The 19828-nt window shown below is 48.1% G+C and overlaps 6 protein-coding genes across 6 annotated transcripts; 5 read left to right on the top strand and 1 right to left on the bottom strand.

Moving 5' to 3' along the window:
- Window positions 1-26: 26 nt before the first annotated feature.
- On the bottom strand, window positions 27-2287 carry N7484_007151 (arylsulfatase; the record flags this gene model as incomplete). Its single annotated transcript, XM_057117538.1, has 8 exons — window positions 27-762; window positions 812-899; window positions 949-962; window positions 1018-1329; window positions 1383-1559; window positions 1616-1782; window positions 1858-2166; window positions 2225-2287. 8 exons carry the CDS (start codon window positions 2285-2287, stop codon window positions 27-29), a joined length of 1866 nt encoding a protein of 621 aa, XP_056970573.1.
- Window positions 2288-3075: 788 nt separating this feature from the next.
- N7484_007150 (uncharacterized protein) lies at window positions 3076-4159 on the top strand (the record flags this gene model as incomplete). The annotated part of the gene is made up of 3 exons (XM_057117537.1): window positions 3076-3488; window positions 3539-3884; window positions 3950-4159. 3 exons carry the CDS (start codon window positions 3076-3078, stop codon window positions 4157-4159), a joined length of 969 nt encoding a protein of 322 aa, XP_056970572.1.
- Window positions 4160-4984: 825 nt separating this feature from the next.
- N7484_007149 (glycerophosphocholine acyltransferase) lies at window positions 4985-6713 on the top strand (the record flags this gene model as incomplete). Its single annotated transcript, XM_057117536.1, has 2 exons — window positions 4985-5913; window positions 5972-6713. 2 exons carry the CDS (start codon window positions 4985-4987, stop codon window positions 6711-6713), a joined length of 1671 nt encoding a protein of 556 aa, XP_056970571.1.
- A 587-nt stretch (window positions 6714-7300) lies between these two features.
- On the top strand, window positions 7301-9030 carry N7484_007148 (MRS7 family protein; the record flags this gene model as incomplete). Its single annotated transcript, XM_057117535.1, has 3 exons — window positions 7301-7367; window positions 7440-7927; window positions 7993-9030. The coding sequence occupies 3 exons, from the start codon at window positions 7301-7303 to the stop codon at window positions 9028-9030; spliced, it is 1593 nt and encodes a 530-aa protein (XP_056970570.1).
- A 1097-nt stretch (window positions 9031-10127) lies between these two features.
- Window positions 10128-12252, top strand: N7484_007147 (NUDIX hydrolase; the record flags this gene model as incomplete). Its single annotated transcript, XM_057117534.1, has 4 exons — window positions 10128-10154; window positions 10658-10814; window positions 11176-11637; window positions 11948-12252. The coding sequence occupies 4 exons, from the start codon at window positions 10128-10130 to the stop codon at window positions 12250-12252; spliced, it is 951 nt and encodes a 316-aa protein (XP_056970569.1).
- Window positions 12253-12663: 411 nt separating this feature from the next.
- Window positions 12664-13908, top strand: N7484_007146 (uncharacterized protein; the record flags this gene model as incomplete). The annotated part of the gene is made up of 1 exon (XM_057117533.1): window positions 12664-13908. The coding sequence occupies one exon, from the start codon at window positions 12664-12666 to the stop codon at window positions 13906-13908; it is 1245 nt and encodes a 414-aa protein (XP_056970568.1).
- Window positions 13909-19828: the final 5920 nt, after the last annotated feature.

Here is a 19828-nt window from a genome sequence, read left to right as displayed (position 1 = left end):
AAAGAATTATGTCAAACCTACAACATCTACTCAATACGTTCTCCAGCCTTAGCACCAAGCCAACACTTCTGCAGCTCAACCTCATCTTCCCAAAGCTCAGGCGCATCTTCAATCGACAACCCCGGATCCATAGCATTCTCACCCCAAACAATCCCACACTCATTGACATACTCCTCCCAACAAGCCAAAAGCTCCGCATATTTCTCTGGGTACGCTTCAGCAAGATTCTTAGTCTCTCCAGGATCCTCAACCACATTGAATAATTCCCATCCATCACCATTATCCTTCCCAACACCACCATTCGCCTTGGCAATATGAACGATCTTCCAATCACCCTTGCGCATGGCTGCACGGGCAAACAGCTCCCAACCGATAGGTTCAGAAGAGGAATGAATATGCCACAGTTCTTCTTCTGCGGCTTTTTGTCCTCGAGCGAAAAATGGGACCCAAGATTTTCCTCGGATGGCGTGGACATCCTTGCCGCGGAATTTGGTCATTTTTTGAATGACTGTCGTTTTCTCGTGGGCTCTTAGCTTCTCTTTTTCGAAAGATGGGGGGAGCGATATTCCTGCTAGCTCGAGGAATGTTGGGGACCAGTCCATTACTGTGCTAAAGGAGCGGTTGAAGCTGCCTGGGTTGAATGGGAGGAAAGTGTTTTTGGGTGGTTTCACGACGCAGGGGACTAGGATTCCGCCTTGGGACGGGAACCCTTTGAATAGACGTGACGGAGCGGTTGAGGCTTGGGCCCAGAGTGGTCCGAGCCTGTGTAGGTTAGATTTGTATACTGGGTTTTCTGGGAGATGAATCGTACCATGTGAATGAGTTGTAGTTACCGATATTCTCGTATGAGTTGTCGTAATACTTGTGGATGGCGCGCTTGATGTTATCTCCCATAACAGCTGTATCCAATTAGTCTGAGTATCTGGATGTTACCACTGTTTGACTTACGTCTTGCTTCCAACCTAATGTGATCTGTTAGCAAATGTAGAAAAGTCCGATGAAAAACCTTATACGTACGCTGCACCCTCTGCTCCGTTATCACTCATGAACACAATAAAAGTGTTATCATACTCTCCAGTCTTCTTCAAATGCGCAATGATCTTGCCGACATTGTAATCCATCGAGTCGACCATACCAGCATAAGCCTCCATAGACCGACTGGAGCACCGCTTTTCTTCCGGTGTGAACTCTTCCCACTCGCCCGAGCCTTGGGTAATAGTCTCCATCTTGTGGGGGATAACAGACTCATCGATAATGCCAATCTCCGCAAGCTTCTTGAGCCGGCGTTCGCGGAGCGCATATGGGCCATCGTCATACATGCCTTTGTACCTAGCGATAATCAATTACAGATCATTTCTGGGGTAGTCATATGTGGTTCTTACTTGTCACGCTGGGCCCTGGAGCACTGTAACGGCCAATGGGGAGCTGTGTACGGCAAGAAAGCGAAGAAAGGTTTCGATCGATCGGCCACAGATCGGGTATCGAGGTATTCAATTAACCGATCAGTATAATAATCAGACGAATAGAATCCTTCCGGATCTTCGGTTGTGTTTGGTGGCCTGAATCAATTAGAACCCAACAGGATTTATAATCATTAATTCAGGGCTCAACTCACACGTCAAACTTGACACCACCCTCCGTATGCACCGGCGACCCACCCATGGGGAACCGTTCCTGAACAGGTTCCCACGCATAATGACTACAGCATCCCGGAAGCATAGCAAAAGCTTTCTGGAAACCACGTTCCGAAGGGCCTTGACTGGCCCGCAGACCCAGATGCCACTGTATTCCCATTCTAATTAGCATCCACTCAATTGCAGACTGGGACTAACCCGGGGTTTGAAGATGGCTCCATACCTTGCCAGAAACAGCTGTGAAATACCCATTATCACCAAGAATCTCAGGGAGAGTCGCGACATCGTTATTCAGATATCCCTCATACCCCGCCTTACCGTTCCACCGCTTTCCACCCTTGGGACTGGCCCGGGATTCAATCAGGCACCCGAGGCCACCAAGGTGCGCGTCTGTCCCGCTCATTAGCATGGCGCGTGTGGGTGAGCATGCAGCCGCTGTGTGGTGGTTTAGCATGCGGATTCCATCTGCGGCTAGACGGTCGATGTTTGGGGTTTGGATTTCACTTCCATAGCATCCGATGTCAGAGAAGCCCTGGGTAATACGATTAATTGACTGCTTCAATGGCGTTTGGGAGGCGATTTGAATATACCAGGTCATCGGCAAGCATGAACAAGAAATTAGGACGCTTTGGCGCCTCTGTTGTCGTTGCCATGATGGAGGTAGTCTGGCGTTGTCTCGAGACTTCTATACTTCAATCGATGATACTTTCGATAAAACCACAGCTTCAACAACAAGTTCAAGTTGAGCTTCTGTCAATGGCGGAATTATGTTGGTTATGAAAGAAAGAGATTCTCGATGACTTTGGCGGGACAAGCATACTCCGCCCCACATCAATCTATTCTGTGTCCTTATCGCTGGTTTATCGCGGGGCCGCGACAGCTCGTTGGATGTGGGTCGAGCCGGTCGGCTAATCCAAACCAATCTTGGTGCTTTGTTGCTTGCTTTCGTGATTTTGTGGAGAGATGGTGAATTCGGGTCTTCCGTACACGTAGTATAATGTGAATAGCATGAAATATCCCTAAGGATCTTGCCGCTTCGGTAGATGAGGTGGTGATATTGGTAGAAGAAAAGTAATCGTCAATTTCAGCTTTCTCAATTTACATTGTAAGGTGGGTTCTTTCTCGGCGCCACAGTGCTCAACGTAACATGAAAGTAGATATAAGCAATATCGATAAACCATATCCTTAAGGTCTTACACCTATTCTGGACAAACAGGAAGGTTTTTGGTCCTCCAGACCAGAATTGCTCTTGCCGCCAGTGACAGGGTAATGGGAAGAGCAAGAAAGAGTATGGCAGCTTGTCAGTTTGACAGACCAAGCCAATGACAGGCTAGTTCTCGAATGTGGCACCAAGAAGGGGCAGCAGAGTGTAAAGGTCGAACATGGTACGATGATCAATAAATGAAATACTTCTTACCAGTTTCACTTGACAAACCTGAAAATGTATATTGCTGTATACCTCCAAGGCGGTCAAAGATTTCGCGGCAAAATGGCATATGTGCGTGTTCAGGCTTCAGCGGATATCACAATCATCAACATGAAAAATGGGTCTGATTTGGTGTCACTCCCTGAAGTCATACGCCATAATCGGGAGCTCTTGGTAAACCCTCTATTTTGGACTTCTCGTCAGCTGAACGCGTTAAGATGCCATTTCCAGCATATCGACTACGTCCCGGTCGAGGACGCCAATATCGACCAGATGACGAGGCAAAGGACAGATGACACACCAAACCCCAAGCGTAAAAAAGAGATGGAGGAAGTGGAACTGTTTTCCATAGCTACGTTGCCGAATCAGAGAATTCGCTTCCTATCACGTCTTCTGTTGAATGAAAGAAGTGTGTTTAATAAGTATCAGTACGGGATAAGCTCAATATGATATCGCGAATACTGACAATGCCTACTAGAAAAGGGGCCGATCTTTTCTTCGCCGGGGGAGCTGTTCACCAGCCATCTTATATCATGTTCTGTTGCCATGTGCAGACAGCCCAGTCTCCTTCGCAGGACTTTCGACCATTGGTCGGGTATATAGACTACCTACAAATCGATTCGTCTCGCAGGAGGAGGCTTTTGCCTCACCCACATCCGGACAAAGAAAAAACTAATGATGTCTGTCAACGCGTTTCTGATATTAAGGTGGCGCGAGCTACCCCTCAGGAATGGACCGAAGACCCATATTTGCTGTGTGTCTTGATTTCTATTGCGCAATTTCAAGAACGTACGCAAAAAGCCTCACAGTTGACAAGTCAAACGGTATGTGCCCTTGTTGATCTACCTTATCCTTTGGTTTTACCATCCGGCTAACTCGTCTATCCAAGTCGCACCTTCTAGTGACGAATGGGCAGGATAAGGACTTCATACATCTTTACGAGGGCCAATTTACGACAGAATTTCTCAGAATGCTTGATGAGCCAACGACTGCTAGAAACCCTACTAATGCTCCCACGATAAATCGGAGAAAGATCCCATACAAGCCCTTCGAAACCTTCGTGGACCGAATTCAGCCCAAGGCGCAGGATACTGGCTGAAGAGCCAGTCAGCCTAGACAGCGCGATCGATCAAGTGGCTATACAGTCACACGAGCAGAGTGTGAGAGAGCGCAGTGTGAGGCGAAACTCATGACCTACGTGGCGTGGAGGTCAAGCCTCGTCCGAGTATATTTTGAATATGACTCAGGCATGATCTGACATTGCGGCACAGCAAACATGACAGCGGCCTGTTCCTGGTGACCAGTACTCATAGTCACACACGGCAGAAGACCTCAAAATATCCGTAGGTCATGAAAAAGTGAATAGACGAGATATAAGATTGGTTGTTTCACCGTAGAATGTGGCTTATTCATTGGAGAGACTGATTCTCGAGGTTATCAAAAAACCGCAAATAAGGAAACTGATACCGTTTTCAGTAAAGCAGATCGGGGTCCAACCAGAGGTATACAACGCCTGGAACCAACAATAAACGCGGGCCCTGATCGGCGTGACCCAGTGGAGCTGCGTGATTGGACTACCCGGCACCCTGCACCGGGATCCAGATAAACCAACCAGCGGTCACGTCAACAGCACACGCTCCGTCATCTCCTTCTTGCTGGTCGATTGCACCCTCGACAATCCATCCATCTAAAGTCAACCTTCTGTTTTCGCGAGTTTGCCTCTGTAGGTTGGGGTGAATCTTACCAACCAAATCCCCCCCCTGGTCTCCGCTGTTCTCCGCGTGAACCGTGGTCGTGATCCGCCCCTCCACTCCGATAAGGTAGGTGTCGCGCCTGGATCTTTTGCCCCTCAACCTATGTGAAGATAAGAAGAGTCGAAGCTGCACATGGCGGTGACTTTTGCAAAATACGCGCTGGAGCCACCATGGGGATGCTAACGTTTGGTCGTTTCCTTAGCCGACCCTACCCTCACCTTCGGGACGGTCCTACCCTCTTCTCCTTCCAACAACAGTTCCTGATGCAGGAATCTAGCGCCCACCAACGTCGGAAATCAGACTCGGCAGTCGCGCCAGAGTCGTTGGCGTCGACACCGGGGCCTGATGACTTGGATAACCCTTTCTTGGAGGAGTTCGCCGATGGGGACGAATTCTACTCCCCTCCTCCTTCCCCGGGCAAGCTATCGCGCAACGGCTCCTTCTCAAACAGCAGCTCATACCAAGAGGACTGGGAAACATTCCCGCCACTGGACAAGTTGACTATATTCGATCTCCTCGATAACTTCCAGCTTACACAGCGCTTGGAGAAATGGCAACATACAATCAATTTGCAGAAAGAGAAGGTGCGCAAGCAGCGTGAGAAGCTCCGATCAACCGGGCAGAACGCCAGACAGCGTGTTGTGGGAGAGTGGAAGCGTCGCGTTCCGACCGCGGACGAGCGACTTGATAAGTACCGACAGCGCATGAAGACCGGGGTGGAGCGATTGGGCAAACAGTGGAACAAGACCGCCACTGTCACTCTCCGAGAGAAAGCCTCCTTCATCGCCGGTGTGCTCAACATCTTCATTAGCGGCTACCTGATCGGTGCTTGCCCCGAATACTTCTACCTCTGGTTTACTGCTCAGCTGGCGTACTTCATGCCCATCCGGTATTACACCTACCATGCCAAGGGCTACCACTACTTCCTCGCCGATCTTTGTTACTTTGTGAACATGCTCTGTATGCTGAGTTTGTGGGTGTTCCCTGGCTCGAAGCGGTTGTTCCTGGGCACGTTCTGTTTGACATTCGGAAACAACGCGGCCGCCATTGCCATGTGGCGGAACTCGCTGGTTTTCCATAGTATGGACAAGGTCGTCAGGTATGTAGTCCCCGTTTTGATCCAGGTATATTCTTGTAAACTAATCTGTTGTCTGCAGTCTATTTATTCACATCATGCCACCGGTCACGTTGCACTGTGTTGTTCACTTGACCCCCATCGAGATGCTTAAGGAGCGATTTCCCGCGGTCTATGCCATTAAGTACAGCAAACCGGGTGACCCTGAGCACTACTCGCTATGGGCCATGATAATCTGGTCCACTGTACCATACTTGACTTGGCAGTTCGCATACCATTTCATGATTTCCGTGCGCCGTGCAGATAAGATTGCGGCAGGACGGCCAACCAGCTTTACCTGGCTTCGCAAGTCATACTCTAAGGCCTGGATTGGACGATTTGTCCTGAGCCTACCAGCGGCACTGCAAGAACCGGCCTTTATGCTGATTCAATACGGCTTTGCGCTCTCGACCATGATCCCTTCCCCCATCTGGTTCTGGTACCGGAATGCAAGCGGCATCTACATTTCCGCTTTGTTCGTATGGAGTATCCACAATGGCGCTACCTACTATATCGATGTCTTTGGTAAGCGATTCCAGAAGGAGCTGGACCAGCTGAAGATGGACGTTGCTCGGTGGCAAAGTTCCCCCGAAGGAGCAACCAGCCCGCTCATCTTCCCGGATACCCCCGCTACGGTCGCCACCGATGCATCCCGGACTCATCCTCCTCTAGAAAAACGAGGCAGTGTTGACCGGATCCCGCTGCTGGATGCCAACCTGGCTGCCTCGACTGCCTTCCGTGACGCTGCCCGGGACACTGAGTCAACTGTTCGCGAGAGAACTTAATTATCGGGGTTTCTTACTTTCTTTAATCGTCCATGATACCCCTTGGCGTAAATGATTTTTATCCTTGCAAATATAGCGTTCGCCCTCTCGATATATCGTGTTTTCATGCTGCATTTCTTTGAGATTCCATTGAGCTGTTGGATGGAATACGCTTCAGACCTACTACATAAGAGACGATCATTTCATGTTCAAATCGAGATTGACACGATGTGACTTTTTAATGGAACACACAGTATATATGTTTCAAAAGAAAATTCATTGCATATTCGTAACACAAGGCTGCCAAGGCTGCATGAGTGAAAATGCAGCGCCAATAGAAAACATGGAAGATCGATCGATTTATCTCCGTTGACACCTCCGAGGCCGCTTTCGGTCACGTGGATAAACGTGATGACCGGCAGCGTCACCTACATCTTCCGTATTCTCTTCAACCTGCACAAATCCATACCATCCATACTTTGTCTCAATCATCTTGTTTACCTCGGAATTGTCTTAATTTAAGGCAGTCTATTCCGTTGTTGCGCCCTCCGCGACCCCCTGCTCGACTCATCGGGCCCTTTACCCTCTCGCCCCAACATTTTCCGCAAATGTCCGCCACAATGAGATCTGCTCAGCTGGTGCGCAACACGTCTGCATTGCGGTCGACCCTGACTGGTAAGTCATCACTGTTCTATTTTGAAAACCGATGAATGGTGTGGACTGACGTTTTTTACCCTCGCTGAATAGCTCGCACTCGTGCTGGCGCTCTCGGCCCAGCTTCCATCGCTGCGGCGAACAGTCTGCTCCGAAATGGCCGCGGTCTTCCATCGCATGTGTCTGCACTTGCGATCTTGATTCCCCAACAGCGTGGCTATGCCACTGAGCAATCCACATCCAACTCCTCCCAGTCATACCCTCCTCCTGGATTCAATGCCGAGCAAGCGAAGAAGCCTATCCCTCAGGAGCTAGCACAATCATCACAAAAAGTTGCCAAGCCCGAGACGTTTGAGCCTGTCACTAAGGATGTCAAGCCAGCCTCCAGCAAGACCGCTGTGGAATCTCAGAAGACCGAGGAGAAGGAAGCCAAGAAGTTGACAATGGGACAGAAGGTTAAAAAGGAGCTGCAGCACTACTGGGATGGCACAAAGCTGTTGGCAACAGAGGTCAAGATTAGCACCCGGTTAGCTGTGAAGATGGCAGCTGGATATGAGCTCAGTCGGAGAGAGCACCGTCAGGTAGGTCAAAACTCCGATCGCCGAGATCGGGATCATTTGACTAACTTTGGATTTCAATGTAACAGCTTCAACGTACCACCAAGGACTTGGGTCGGCTGGTTCCTTTCTCTGTTTTCCTTATCGTTCCCTTCGCCGAACTCCTGCTCCCCGTCGCCCTGAAGATCTTCCCCAACTTGCTGCCCAGCACCTACGAGGGCAAGTCCGCTCGCGAGAAGAAGGCAACGAACCTGAGCTCCACCCGTAAAGAGGTCTCTAGCTTCTTGCGCAACACATTGCGCGAGACCGGCTTGCCCTTGACCGCTGCGACCGTGAAGAACGAGGAGTTCGCAGACTTCTTCCGCAAGATCCGCACCACCGGTGAATCTCCCTCCACCGAAGACGTTGTCAAGGTCTGCAAGATCTTCAAGGACGATCTTACCCTGGACAACTTGTCCCGCCCCCAGCTGGTGGCTATCTGCCGTTACATGAACCTGAACACCTTCGGCACTGATGCCATGCTTCGTTACAACATTCGTCACCGCATGCGCCAAATTAAGCGTGATGACCGCGCCATCTACTACGAGGGCGTCGACTCGCTGTCCGTTCCCGAGCTGCAGATGGCTAGCGCTTCTCGGGGTATCCGCACACACGGTGTCTCCCCTGCACGTCTCCGCGAGGACCTTACCATGTGGCTCGACCTCCGTCTTCAGCAGGGTGTCCCATCCACCCTCTTGGTTCTGAGCAATGCCTATATGTACACCCAGGGCGGCAAGGAGTCTGACATGGCCTCTCAGATTGATGCCCTAAAGTCGGTTCTGTCTAGCATTCCCGAGGAGCTGTTCCACGAGATCGAGCTGGAGGTCCACAACGCCGAGGGTGCTGCTACCAACAAGCAGCGTCTGGAGGTCATCAAGGAGCAGGAGGAGCTCATCGAGGAGGAGAGCGTGCAGAACAGCGGAAACGATGGCCATGTTGCCGCGCCCAAGGATATCGAAGATATCGACGAGAAGGAGGAGGCCCGCATCGAGGCATCCAACGCCTCCGAGAAGCAGTCCGCCGAAGCAAATGAAGCCATGGCCGAGGGCACCAAGGCCGAGCAGACCAAGAAGAGTGAAAGCTCGTAGATTCATGAATGGCTCGGTTTGCACTTGCGTTTTCTTTCCGGGGATTGTTTTTTGGATAACATATAGATTTTGTTTATTGTCTCTTCTTTTTCGACTCCCTTCTGTTCTCCCCATGTGTTACTTCTCCGCTATGTTGCTATAGACCCCCTTCTCTCTCTGACTCTTCTCTCCCTCTCATTTCCTCTTCTACCACCTCTTTCACTTCTTTGCCCTGATCTCTGGGTCTTTGCTGATACAATCTTTTGATCCCACCCTGTTTGTTTTCTCTCATTATTTGCAATCTTTCGATATGCAAAGCAGTTGGTATGAGTTGTCCTGGTGCCTTCTGGGGCAAGACTGAAATCGCTGGGTGGATGTGTTGCAAGAATCTCAGCCATTGATTTGGAGTTCAGAGCGAAAAGCCGTGTATTGATAGAACAAGTCCACATGATGCATCCATCTAATTTGATTCAAACACCTCATAAAGTGTAAACCTAAGATTATTAATCGGCAATGACAACTCTAGCCGGAACCCAACCTCGGCAAAACTACTGTTCCAATTGGACCGAAGTATTTCCCCCGCAACCAAGCAATCGGTCTCCTCCGAGGGTCACTAGAAGATGCATGAAGCTGGCCACGACGAACAGGCCAGGGTAATAAACACACCCACGCCAAACCGTTCGGGATAGCTGTTAGAATCACGCAGATTGAATAATGTACTCAGCATGATTGTCTATGAATTTGTTCTTGTAACCCTTTTCTGTAGCGTACAACGTAGAGTGAGTTTGTCCAGTACAACCCAGATCACGTGCTTTCCACCGCGTCGCTCAGACATCCTTGCATTCAAGAGTCGGGATTCCCCCGCTACACTACTTGACCAAACATTTTATTCTCCGGGGTCTTAGTATTACTTCCTGTTCGTCCTTTTGGTATATCCCTCGTTTTCATACCCTCCAAACTTCCACTCGATAGCACATACATAGAGTGCTATGCGGAGACATCCACGTCATTTAATCCGAACTATCCATCCAAAGTTCCCGATCCCCGCCAATCCGAATTCAGCTCGCTTCCAGAGTCTCTATTTGTACCAGGTGGGGAGTGGCCGTGCTTCTTCCAGTATGGCGCCGCTGAACCAGGCTTCATTGGTAAGTGACGTTATGTGCAATGAGATACACCGAAAGCCACGACTGGATCTCTACGCTTTGGGAATAGTACTTTCATGCTCGACCTAAGTATGCACCTACCTGCCTGTGCGTATCCGTCGTCTGCGTGTGTACCTGTACACTCGGACCCATTCTATCCACACATCCTTATTTCCGGATGGGATCCATGCGGTCAGAGAACTACTGTCTTATCTCGTTGATTCTGTTGTCATGATTTCATTCCAGTCTTATTCTGTTTACTCCGTATCCGCATATTTGAGTTCCACCTTCAAGTCCCACAGGCCTTCGGGGCGTGTCACATATCTTCAAGAATATTGGCTTGCTGACGGCACCCGTGGATGGACATCCCTCTGGAGAATGAATGTCTAAAACCCAACCCAACGTCGCGTGGCAAGAAAAAAAAGACAAACAAAGAAAAAGACAAAAAGCGCCACGGAAGGATAAACAGAACTGGGGAATGTTTGAGCTAATATGATGGATGACAGGAAGCCATCCACCGACTCCGAAACTATGTTCCTCCGCCCACTGCGTACGAGGATGTCCCAGTGACCAGGCGAGCGGCAGTACTGCTGCTGCTGTACGCCGATGCGAAAGGAGACCTGAGAGTCGTGATTACGATCCGGGCCAAGACATTAAGTTCATGTACGTATCTGTTCTCCTTGCAACTAGACCAGCCCTGAAAACAGGGCTACCCACGCCAATGCTGCACGACATGCGGACTGCGCTAACCTATGCCCCCTATTCTGTCGGGCTGCATTTCAGATGCAGGAGATGCGGCTTTACCAGGAGGTGAGTTATTTATCTATATTATTAGGGATAGACTACGATTACGAGGAATACGAGAAAAAAACAATGGCAGAAAAACAAACGAAAATGGATCAACAGGCACAATTCCCCTAAATAGAAAAAGAAGACATTCATCCGGTCTGAGGAAAAGAAGAAAAGAACAACTGCAAACAAACGCCCAACGGTGGAGTGGATCCCTCGCTAACAAATAATTCAGGTCGAGCAGATGCGTCATCGGAGACGCCGTTCCAGACCGCACGTCGCGAAGCATGGGAAGAGATCGGGCTACCGGGAATCGATCAGCCCCTTCCCCACCCCTTCACAGTCGAACATCTCTGCGAGTTACCGGCAAATCTTGCCAAAACAGAAGTCGTGGTTCGGCCCTGCGTGGCTCTATTACACTCATACGATGCACAGACGGGCCAGAATGCGGACCCCGAGATCTCGCTCATTCCTAAGCTAGATGCGAGGGAGGTGGCTGCTGTTTTTACGGCGCCGTTTTACAGTTTTTTGCGTTTGAGGGATGACGATGAGCAGTTGCCTCCGAATTCACAGGAAGATTCAATTGTGGGTTCAGCTCAGGCTGATCAGGGTTCGTTGGGCGCGGACGCTAACGAGACGGATCCGGGGGAATGGTATCGAGGATCGTGGAGTTTGTGGCACAATTCCAACTGGCGCAGTACGTATTCCCCTTTTTTTGTTTGCGCAAATCCTGGTTACGGGTGCCGACCCCCTTTCTTCAACGCCCTTGTCTTTAATTTCCCGTTATCACACATGGCAAGGGGTGTCAACATCGGACCCACTATGGTTCAAGGCTTGAGTCTAGAGAAACCGGTCGTACCGAACCATGTTTTCCAAGTGGAGCTGGTAACACGGATATTTGTTTTTCTGATCTTTTCGGGTTTATTGATCTGTTGTTTGCTTTTTTTGCCCGACAATAATTATGAAATCGACCCGAAAAACACGACAACTGACCAGGAATTCAACAGTGCACCAGTTCTTTGTTCGTGCCAATACCCGGGTGGTCAAGCCAAAGCCCCACAAGAATGTTGAACTAGCGGCGGATGCGGATGGACAGGTCCAGCGCTATCGCGTGTTCGGCATGACAGCACGCATTATTGTGGATGCCGCACGCGTGGCTTATGACCAGGAGCCAGAGTTCGAGCATAACAGTCATTTTGGAGACGAGGCTATGATCGCCAAGTTAAGGCGTCTGGGTCGTCTCAGTGCAGTTCGTAGACGATCTGATCAATTGACTCGTGAGACAATGGAGAGGGCAGCCAAACTTAGTTAGGATTGCAAAGATAGAAGTCCCTTTCTAGGCATGATTCGACCGATTACTGCTGTTGGGTTAGTTCCTGAGGGGGTTTGGGGGCGGTCATTCTTGGCGTCATCAGGCGATCGTCGATCGGTTGACAACGCATCATTTTGGGGATTGGGCAATTTGGGATTTTCTGGAAACAGAAATGGATCCGTCGGGGGAAAATTGACCAAGTCAAATTAATCTGATTTAATCCCTTCTGAGGATCTAGAACTATTCCTGTCCTCCCTCCAAAGTATCCCTTGCGGCCCCTCGCGTTGTCCGTGCACGATCGGTGCAGGATAATAATCGAGCTTACTCCTCTTTTCTCTCTTTGCTTCGATGTCATAAAGAGGGGAGGCTTTCTTCACACCAGTTTCTTTGTCAAGTCTCTGCCCTACCATAATGTCCGCCAACCCTGCCCGGCGCACTGCGCCTCCACTCTATACCTCTCACTCGCTGGAAGGTATGGAACAGGTGGTCCCACCAAAGATGATGTATTTCACACCGCACCGCTCTGAAATCCTCATCAACAAACCCCTCCCCGGCCGACCGGTGCCTATCATGATGCTAGACTCTCCGACCGAGTACTCCACCATGTACAGCGACTCGGACAGCGACACAGAAAGCACCCTCGACGACAGCCTACAAAGCCCAAGTGTCTCCTCAAGCTATTCACGCGAGCGCGATTTTCCCATCTTCGTCCGATCCAATTCGGATGACTTCACCAACTACGATCCCCCCGCAGATCACGGAAATATGGAACCATCAGTCCCATCCCCACTTGATCCCCATCTCCCCGAGCGCACGGACGCCAGTCCTATCGACATCGACGCTTCCTCTATCATCCTAGGCACATCTGCACACTACGGACGTCCGGTAGATTGGACTCGCAGAATAGATTCCAACCACTATTTCCGGGAAAAAACCTGGGATTTTTTCCCTGAGCTTGCGACCCCTTCTACACGTCAGACTAGCGGCCGTGTGAGCCCCGCTTCTAGTCGGAACGGCAAAGAAGGCCGCTTGAACGTTTCTGCCAAGACACCGAAATGGTACTCTATGCACTCGTCCAGCTGGAAGCCTGCTGTTCGGGACTCAATCAAGTCATATGTCAACAAGACTTTGGCTCGTGATAATGAGGTTGAAGAGCCAGTCAACACTAGGCGAACACCGCCTTCGCGCCGTTTCACTGCACCCATGGGCCCGCTCAGCGCACACCCGCCATCCATCATGGTAGACGACGAAGAGTTCGATGACGAGTTGGAAATGGATGAATTCCACGCTCAACTAGTCGCTACATCTACAGCTAGTTCCAGTCGAGCTAATGTTTTTGAACAACCGCGCTCATCACCTCTTGCTCCGAAAGAGAAGAAGCGTGGCATGCTTAAGAGACTACACAGAGCTACGACCTCACCGGAATACTTTGCTCATGCCAACCTGCCGCCGCCTACACCGACACTACCCAAGAACAACCAACAATCCAAGCGCCAGACTTTGGCTGTTTTGCAGACCTCTTTTGATGACGCGAAGAAGAGGATGACTGAGACACCAGATGACCGTCGTCGCGAGCTATTGAAGTCTAAGATTAAATTCGTCGGTGCTGTCAATCCGCACTTGTGTGCACCGCAGCCTGATCCTTGGTCTCCTTGATCATATTTCCTTTGTCATTTTTGTTTTGTTTGATTTAGCGATTTATACCTACCACATGAGCTATTACCATGACCGACCAAGCTCCCCTATTGGAGTTTCCTTTGCATCACTTTTTTCCTTTTTCTGGGTCGTTATCTGTCAAAACGTCAGCATTCCACTTTCTATTCTTTCTTTTTCTTTTTCTCTTTTTGCGCCGGATTGGCTTTTTGGACTTAGTCATGTACTCGCAGCTATGGCTGGATCTTAGCGTGACTACAAAGTATAGAATTTAGTTATCTTCATTATTCTGATCAATGTATTATGCGCTATTGCCTCAACCCTCCGCATTTACTCAAAAACGGTCTCTCCTATCACTATGCCGATCAATCGCTTCGACTCGACGGAACTTTACCTTAACATTTAAGATTCGACTACTTGACAGGGATACCCCAACAACAACCTACAGCTCCCTGCTTCACGCAGATGACATATACCTACACTAGCTCAATTAAAGATGCAGCCACCTACGCAGCACTTTTGCCACTGTGATCCAGTGAGAGAAAAAAAGCATCTCACCACATATGTAACAAGCTAAGGATCCTTCACGACCCTTGCTGTTAGGAAATGCTGCATCCACTCATTGTGGAAATCAAGATCCACTAAGATCCTGCTTGGGGGCCGGTGATGAATTTCCCGAAGGGATGAGATTTTGGGGGATTCGATGATCTTTGCCACCACAAGATACTTGACGGAGTTGATGGACTTGGGCCTTGATGTCCGTCAGGATTGAAAATTATCTGAGAAGATTGACAATCAAGGTAAGTCTCTAGATGTAGGATCACTTTCATCATCGAATTACCAGCTCTGCCCTGAATATTGCGAGAGAAGAGCCTCATAATAACGCTGGGAAGATTACCCCGTAACTGCATCGATCAAGGAAGCACTAACTCAATTCCAAGTACAGCCATATAACTATTCCAAGAACCGGAGGCTGGAACAATTTAGTTTAAGTTTAGGATACTAGAAATGTCGACGGCTCATCCCACGTGGGGGCCCTAAAAATAGATTATCATGACATAAGGTCCTTTACCCGATTCGGCATACTGTTGGTGAGCTTATGTCTTGCTTGGGTTATGCAAGATTGGAAGATCTTACCTGATCTGTATACTGGTTTACTTCATTCTTGGGTGCTTGGCCAGTCAGATTTGGTTGCTAATGGGTTTTGGAGTTAAGTTTAGAGCCTCGTGGGGTTTCCGCGCTATTTTGGGTTTAGTAGATTTATGGGTCCGACATGGCTTATTCAGTGGATTCTGCTCATAAGGTATATGTGAGGCTCTATGCTTATTGCATCTGGGAAGCTCAATTAAATTTAGATTCTAGACATAGCTATTTAGACTTCTGCATGCATGTCATGTTCAGAGATTTTGTTGGGGGTTTGCCACCCGGAGCTTAGTATAATTTAGATTTATGTCTATTTGGAAATGAACAAAATAACTTTATATTAATACTGCCTTACCTTGGGGGCTCTTATTTGATGACAGGATGTCCAAATTTGAGAACTATGGGATCTTTTCATGGGACAGACCTCAAATGACGTCTGGGATTGTTACCCGTCGATGAGTATGTACGACTATGTATAGCTCGAGTAGACTTCAGAAATGATGGAAATTCAAGTACCACCTACATGATTTGTCCTACCTAAGAACATATCCTTTTGCAAGAAAGGTGACTGATCTCTTACCTACCACATATATCCTCCCCCACCCCTGGATAGCGCTTGGTGACAGGGTACAATTAGCAAATTTTTCCCGGAAATGCCCCCATGATGCTTCAATTCCAGAGAGCCTCATACCCAAAGTTTTATTTACCTTAATATTGCCCTAATGCATGTGCCTCTATCAGAATATAACTCCAGATGATATCACGACGTCAAAGTTTGTAGTTCACACCTGGCATAAAATCAGAATTTGATCAAACAGGTATGCTGGGCAGCAGCTACCAAAGAATTTCCTTTTCCTCCCTTTTCTTCTCTCTTTCCTTCTACCAGCATCATGTATTGGAAGGGGATGTTCAATTATGGGTTGACGTCCTAATTTCACTGACAACTTGCTACTTCGCCATATGATCATCGAGAATCTTGACATTTCTCTGATTTTCTGCGAATCGCAAATACCAGGATTGGGAACGATCCGAGCTCTCTATCAGAGCTCTTGGTAAGGAATAGCGTAAGGGTATGGATGTGAGGAAGTTCGGAAAGTTTTGTTTTGGAGTTGTAGCAACAGCCAATTTGCAGATTCCCTAAATTATTACGCAACCTTGAAAAGCAGGCGCATAAGGATTAGCTCGACACAACGCCATGTCAATCGAAATCATCATCATGTGCATTTTATCTTCATGTACTGGATATCATTGAACTATTGAATGGATCAATTCATAGATATTCTTGTGTTTTTAGGGCCTACTATCGAGCTAACAGTGATAAAGAAGACCTGATGAAATAGAGCACCTTGAACTTCAAAAATTGGTTTTGACAAATTCAATACCTTAATCCAGCGTCAAAACTTTTCATGTACCTCTTTGCTCATTAGACTATGAACACCACCCGGCCCATGCCTCATTCTAGTTATTTGTTCTGAATTTTGCGAGTACGAGTCTTTTGGTTGCGCGCTGAAGAAAAATATTAATCTCCAAGCTCAGAGCATACGAGTTGCATAACATACAAGATCGGCCTGCTTGGCGATAGAACGCGAAAGTGCCAGCTAGCCATAGGACCAAGACAATCGACCATCCAAGCAGTTCAGTCACCACATGTAGAGGCCAATCGAGACGGAGTCCTTGGCGAATTAGATAACAAACTAGCCCAGTAGGCCATAGCAGGAAGAGCGACACATCCAAGGGTGACACGTGCGGCTCACCTATCTGGTCTATCAAATAGAATAGCGCCACCGCCAATGCCCCCAGAGATATAGGAGTCCACAAGGGAGGCCACTCGAAAGACGTTGGGAGTAAATTCAGTTCCGCAGTCCAAGTGTTCAACATCCCAGCCATCCTACAAGGGCAAAAGTAAGGTCATGCTCTACGGCACTGTAAATTCGTTATTGATAAAAATAAATCGTTAGGAAAGTAGAACGCAGATACTCACGGTATTAATGATTTTGTGAGGTTAAATCAAAGTTCTTCGGCCTTGTAGTGAAAGTGAAAGCAGGGCGAAGAATACTTTAAGGGAAAGATTAATGTTTCGGCCCCCAATGGCGGGACCACATGGGCAAGGGACGGCACAGATTAGCAGAGTTTCGGCACGGGCATACCCGAGCTACGCCCTATATCTTTGTAGCACCTTGTGCAAGTAGAGCGGGATTTCCATTGATATGGCCCCATTCATATAGTATTTTTAATTCGATTGAATATAAACATTTAAGCAGGATCTATTTCAGATGTTTTGACAATGTCCGATATATGCAGATGTTCAAAAAGAGCATTGACCTGAAAATCTAATACTTTTAATTTAAGATCACGGCTTCGAACCAAACATGATTAGTTCAGACTGCGAGATAAGATTCCATTGATCAATAGACAGCTTCCTGGAATCCTTCACAAGTATTCAATGATGGACCCGCTCAGGTGGTTATGGAGTCAGAGAATGCGGACGTGGGAGGCCTAATGCGACCGTAGAAGAATGGATGTACTCATTCTTCCAGCATGCCTACATATCCTACAGTACGCCCCTGCATGGATCATCGCTATATTGTGGTGGCACAATCTTTCTTAGCAATATCATTTGATGGCAGCCATATCGTGTGTGGAATCGTAAATAGCTCAGCACTGGCAAGCCCTGGTGCGTAGCCAGGTTAGTAATTTGATTTAAGTCCCTTTACGCCCTGTGTTTGGGTGAAAGCATTGACTTACAAAACCCTTCATCACCATGTCTGTCGTTGATACCTCTAAACAAGTCAGAAATTCAGTGGGATTGGAGGTCGTCCAAGCTCCTCTGGAAGTTGACCATCGCCATGCAGTCTACTATCTGGGTGATACCCCTTTAGTCAAGGCTAGCCCACCACCGAAGCGTACTATATGCGGTCTACGAAGGGTCACCTTCTGGCTCATACTGTGCATTGTATCATTGACGATTGTGGTGTTTGCCATAGCCATCGGGCTGGCGATGGGTCTTACACAGCAAAATAGTACGGACATCCCATTCCTATATCGTATTTTACTACTAAATCATGGATGATAGATCAACCACCAACACCATCCAGCGCCTCATCGAACAATCACTATACGAATAGCTCATTGAATAGCTCTACGACTAGTTCCCCAGGTAGCCGCGCAAATTTCTGGACAGACACGCTAAACTCCACAACCCCAATCTCTTGTCCATCTGCAGACAACTCTATACAAACAATGAACGCGCAGAAATATCTTATTCATTGCGACTACGACTTCATCGGTGACAAATCTATTTTGATGATGCTACCTAATATGACATTGCATGATTGTTTGTATGTGTGTGACTCGATGAATTCTATTCAACAACGAAATGATGTTGGGAGCACCTTTTATGATCAAAGTGCCACAGTTCAGCTACCGGGGAACTGTTGGTGTGTGGGAAATGCTACTCAGACGGCAAGGGCACCTGGACGGGTTGCTGCTATTCCGCAGAGGTGATAAAGTAGGTATCACATCTTGTTGAATGTTGACCATTTCCTGCTGGCTGGATTCCAATCTTGGTACTCTGGTGGCTTCAAATGGTAGGGGGGCATAGGTATAGGTAGTTAGGCCAAGGTTTCAATGTAACAATAGACTTCCGAGTATAACCGCCTGGGCACCTGAGCTCTCATGGTTGAAGCTCAATAACTCGGGCTTTTTATTCTGAACGACACGCGTTGAGATGTTGGGTCAAGTAAATATATATTCAATCCATGATTTATGATGACTTCAACCTTGAAGGAGCCGAAATATATTATTTTATGTATGCACTCACCTGAAAATTCCATACCAATTTGTAGCTCTGATAAGTCCTTGTTCAATTCTGGAATTGGATCACCGGGGTAAAATTCTGGAGCAGAGACGATGATCTGGAATCACGAGATGCTTCTTACTTTGCGTGTCTACTAATAACTAAGTTGGGGGGGGGGGTACTGACCCACTTCGGCACTCCAGGCCCATCTTGCAATATTTGGGCCTATACCTACTTCCTGAAACCTTTCAAGAGGTATGTTTGGCCAGAGAAAGTAAGGTTCGTATTTTATATTGAAAAGAGTGGAAGACAAAACAATTGAGAATGATATTTTTGACTTTCTAGGTCAATAGCTAGAATTTTATAGACTCTACATCCAGGTGCACAGTATCTGCCCGTATCTGATTCGTCCGCCCATGATGCTATTGTCAGTAATGTGAGAGTCAGGCTTGATCGATTGGCAAGGGCGCTCATATTAGTCTTAGACCTCAGGTTCTTATTGAATCATTACTAAGATACAACCCCTCTTGCCGTCAAAGACCCTCGACATTATGCATCTGTAGTTGCCCGGATCACGTTCAATAATCTGGATTATAATGTGGACCTGGGAAGCCAAGACCAGCATGGAGACCAGAATTTGCTCCGATTGAAAGCTCTACATGATGCTCAAAAATTCTCGCTTAAAAATGGCTATCGCAATTTTCTTTTGTGATGACGATTGGGAGAGACGAAGGGCTGATGAAGAAATGGAGAAGACGTTTCTTAGATCGGATGTGGATTTCAAGTCCACAAGATAATAATAGATCTATAACGATGTTTACGAGCTGTGGATGCGAAGTGGATGTAACGCGGCTGGTCCCCGCCCTGACTCCGCATTCCGTCATGCCTCCGCATTTGGTCAGCTCAGCTCCTCCCTTGAGTTTCACTTCTCATTGCGCACCACCCCCAAAATCACAAGCCTTCACCCGGATAAGAAACAACGGA

This window comes from Penicillium longicatenatum (genome assembly GCF_028827895.1).
Source record: "Penicillium longicatenatum strain IBT 33135 chromosome Unknown contig_4_segment0_segment0, whole genome shotgun sequence".
NCBI lineage: Eukaryota > Fungi > Ascomycota > Eurotiomycetes > Eurotiales > Aspergillaceae > Penicillium > Penicillium longicatenatum.
The sequence above is the reverse complement of the archived record's forward strand: the minus strand, read 5'-3'. Positions and strand labels throughout refer to the sequence as shown.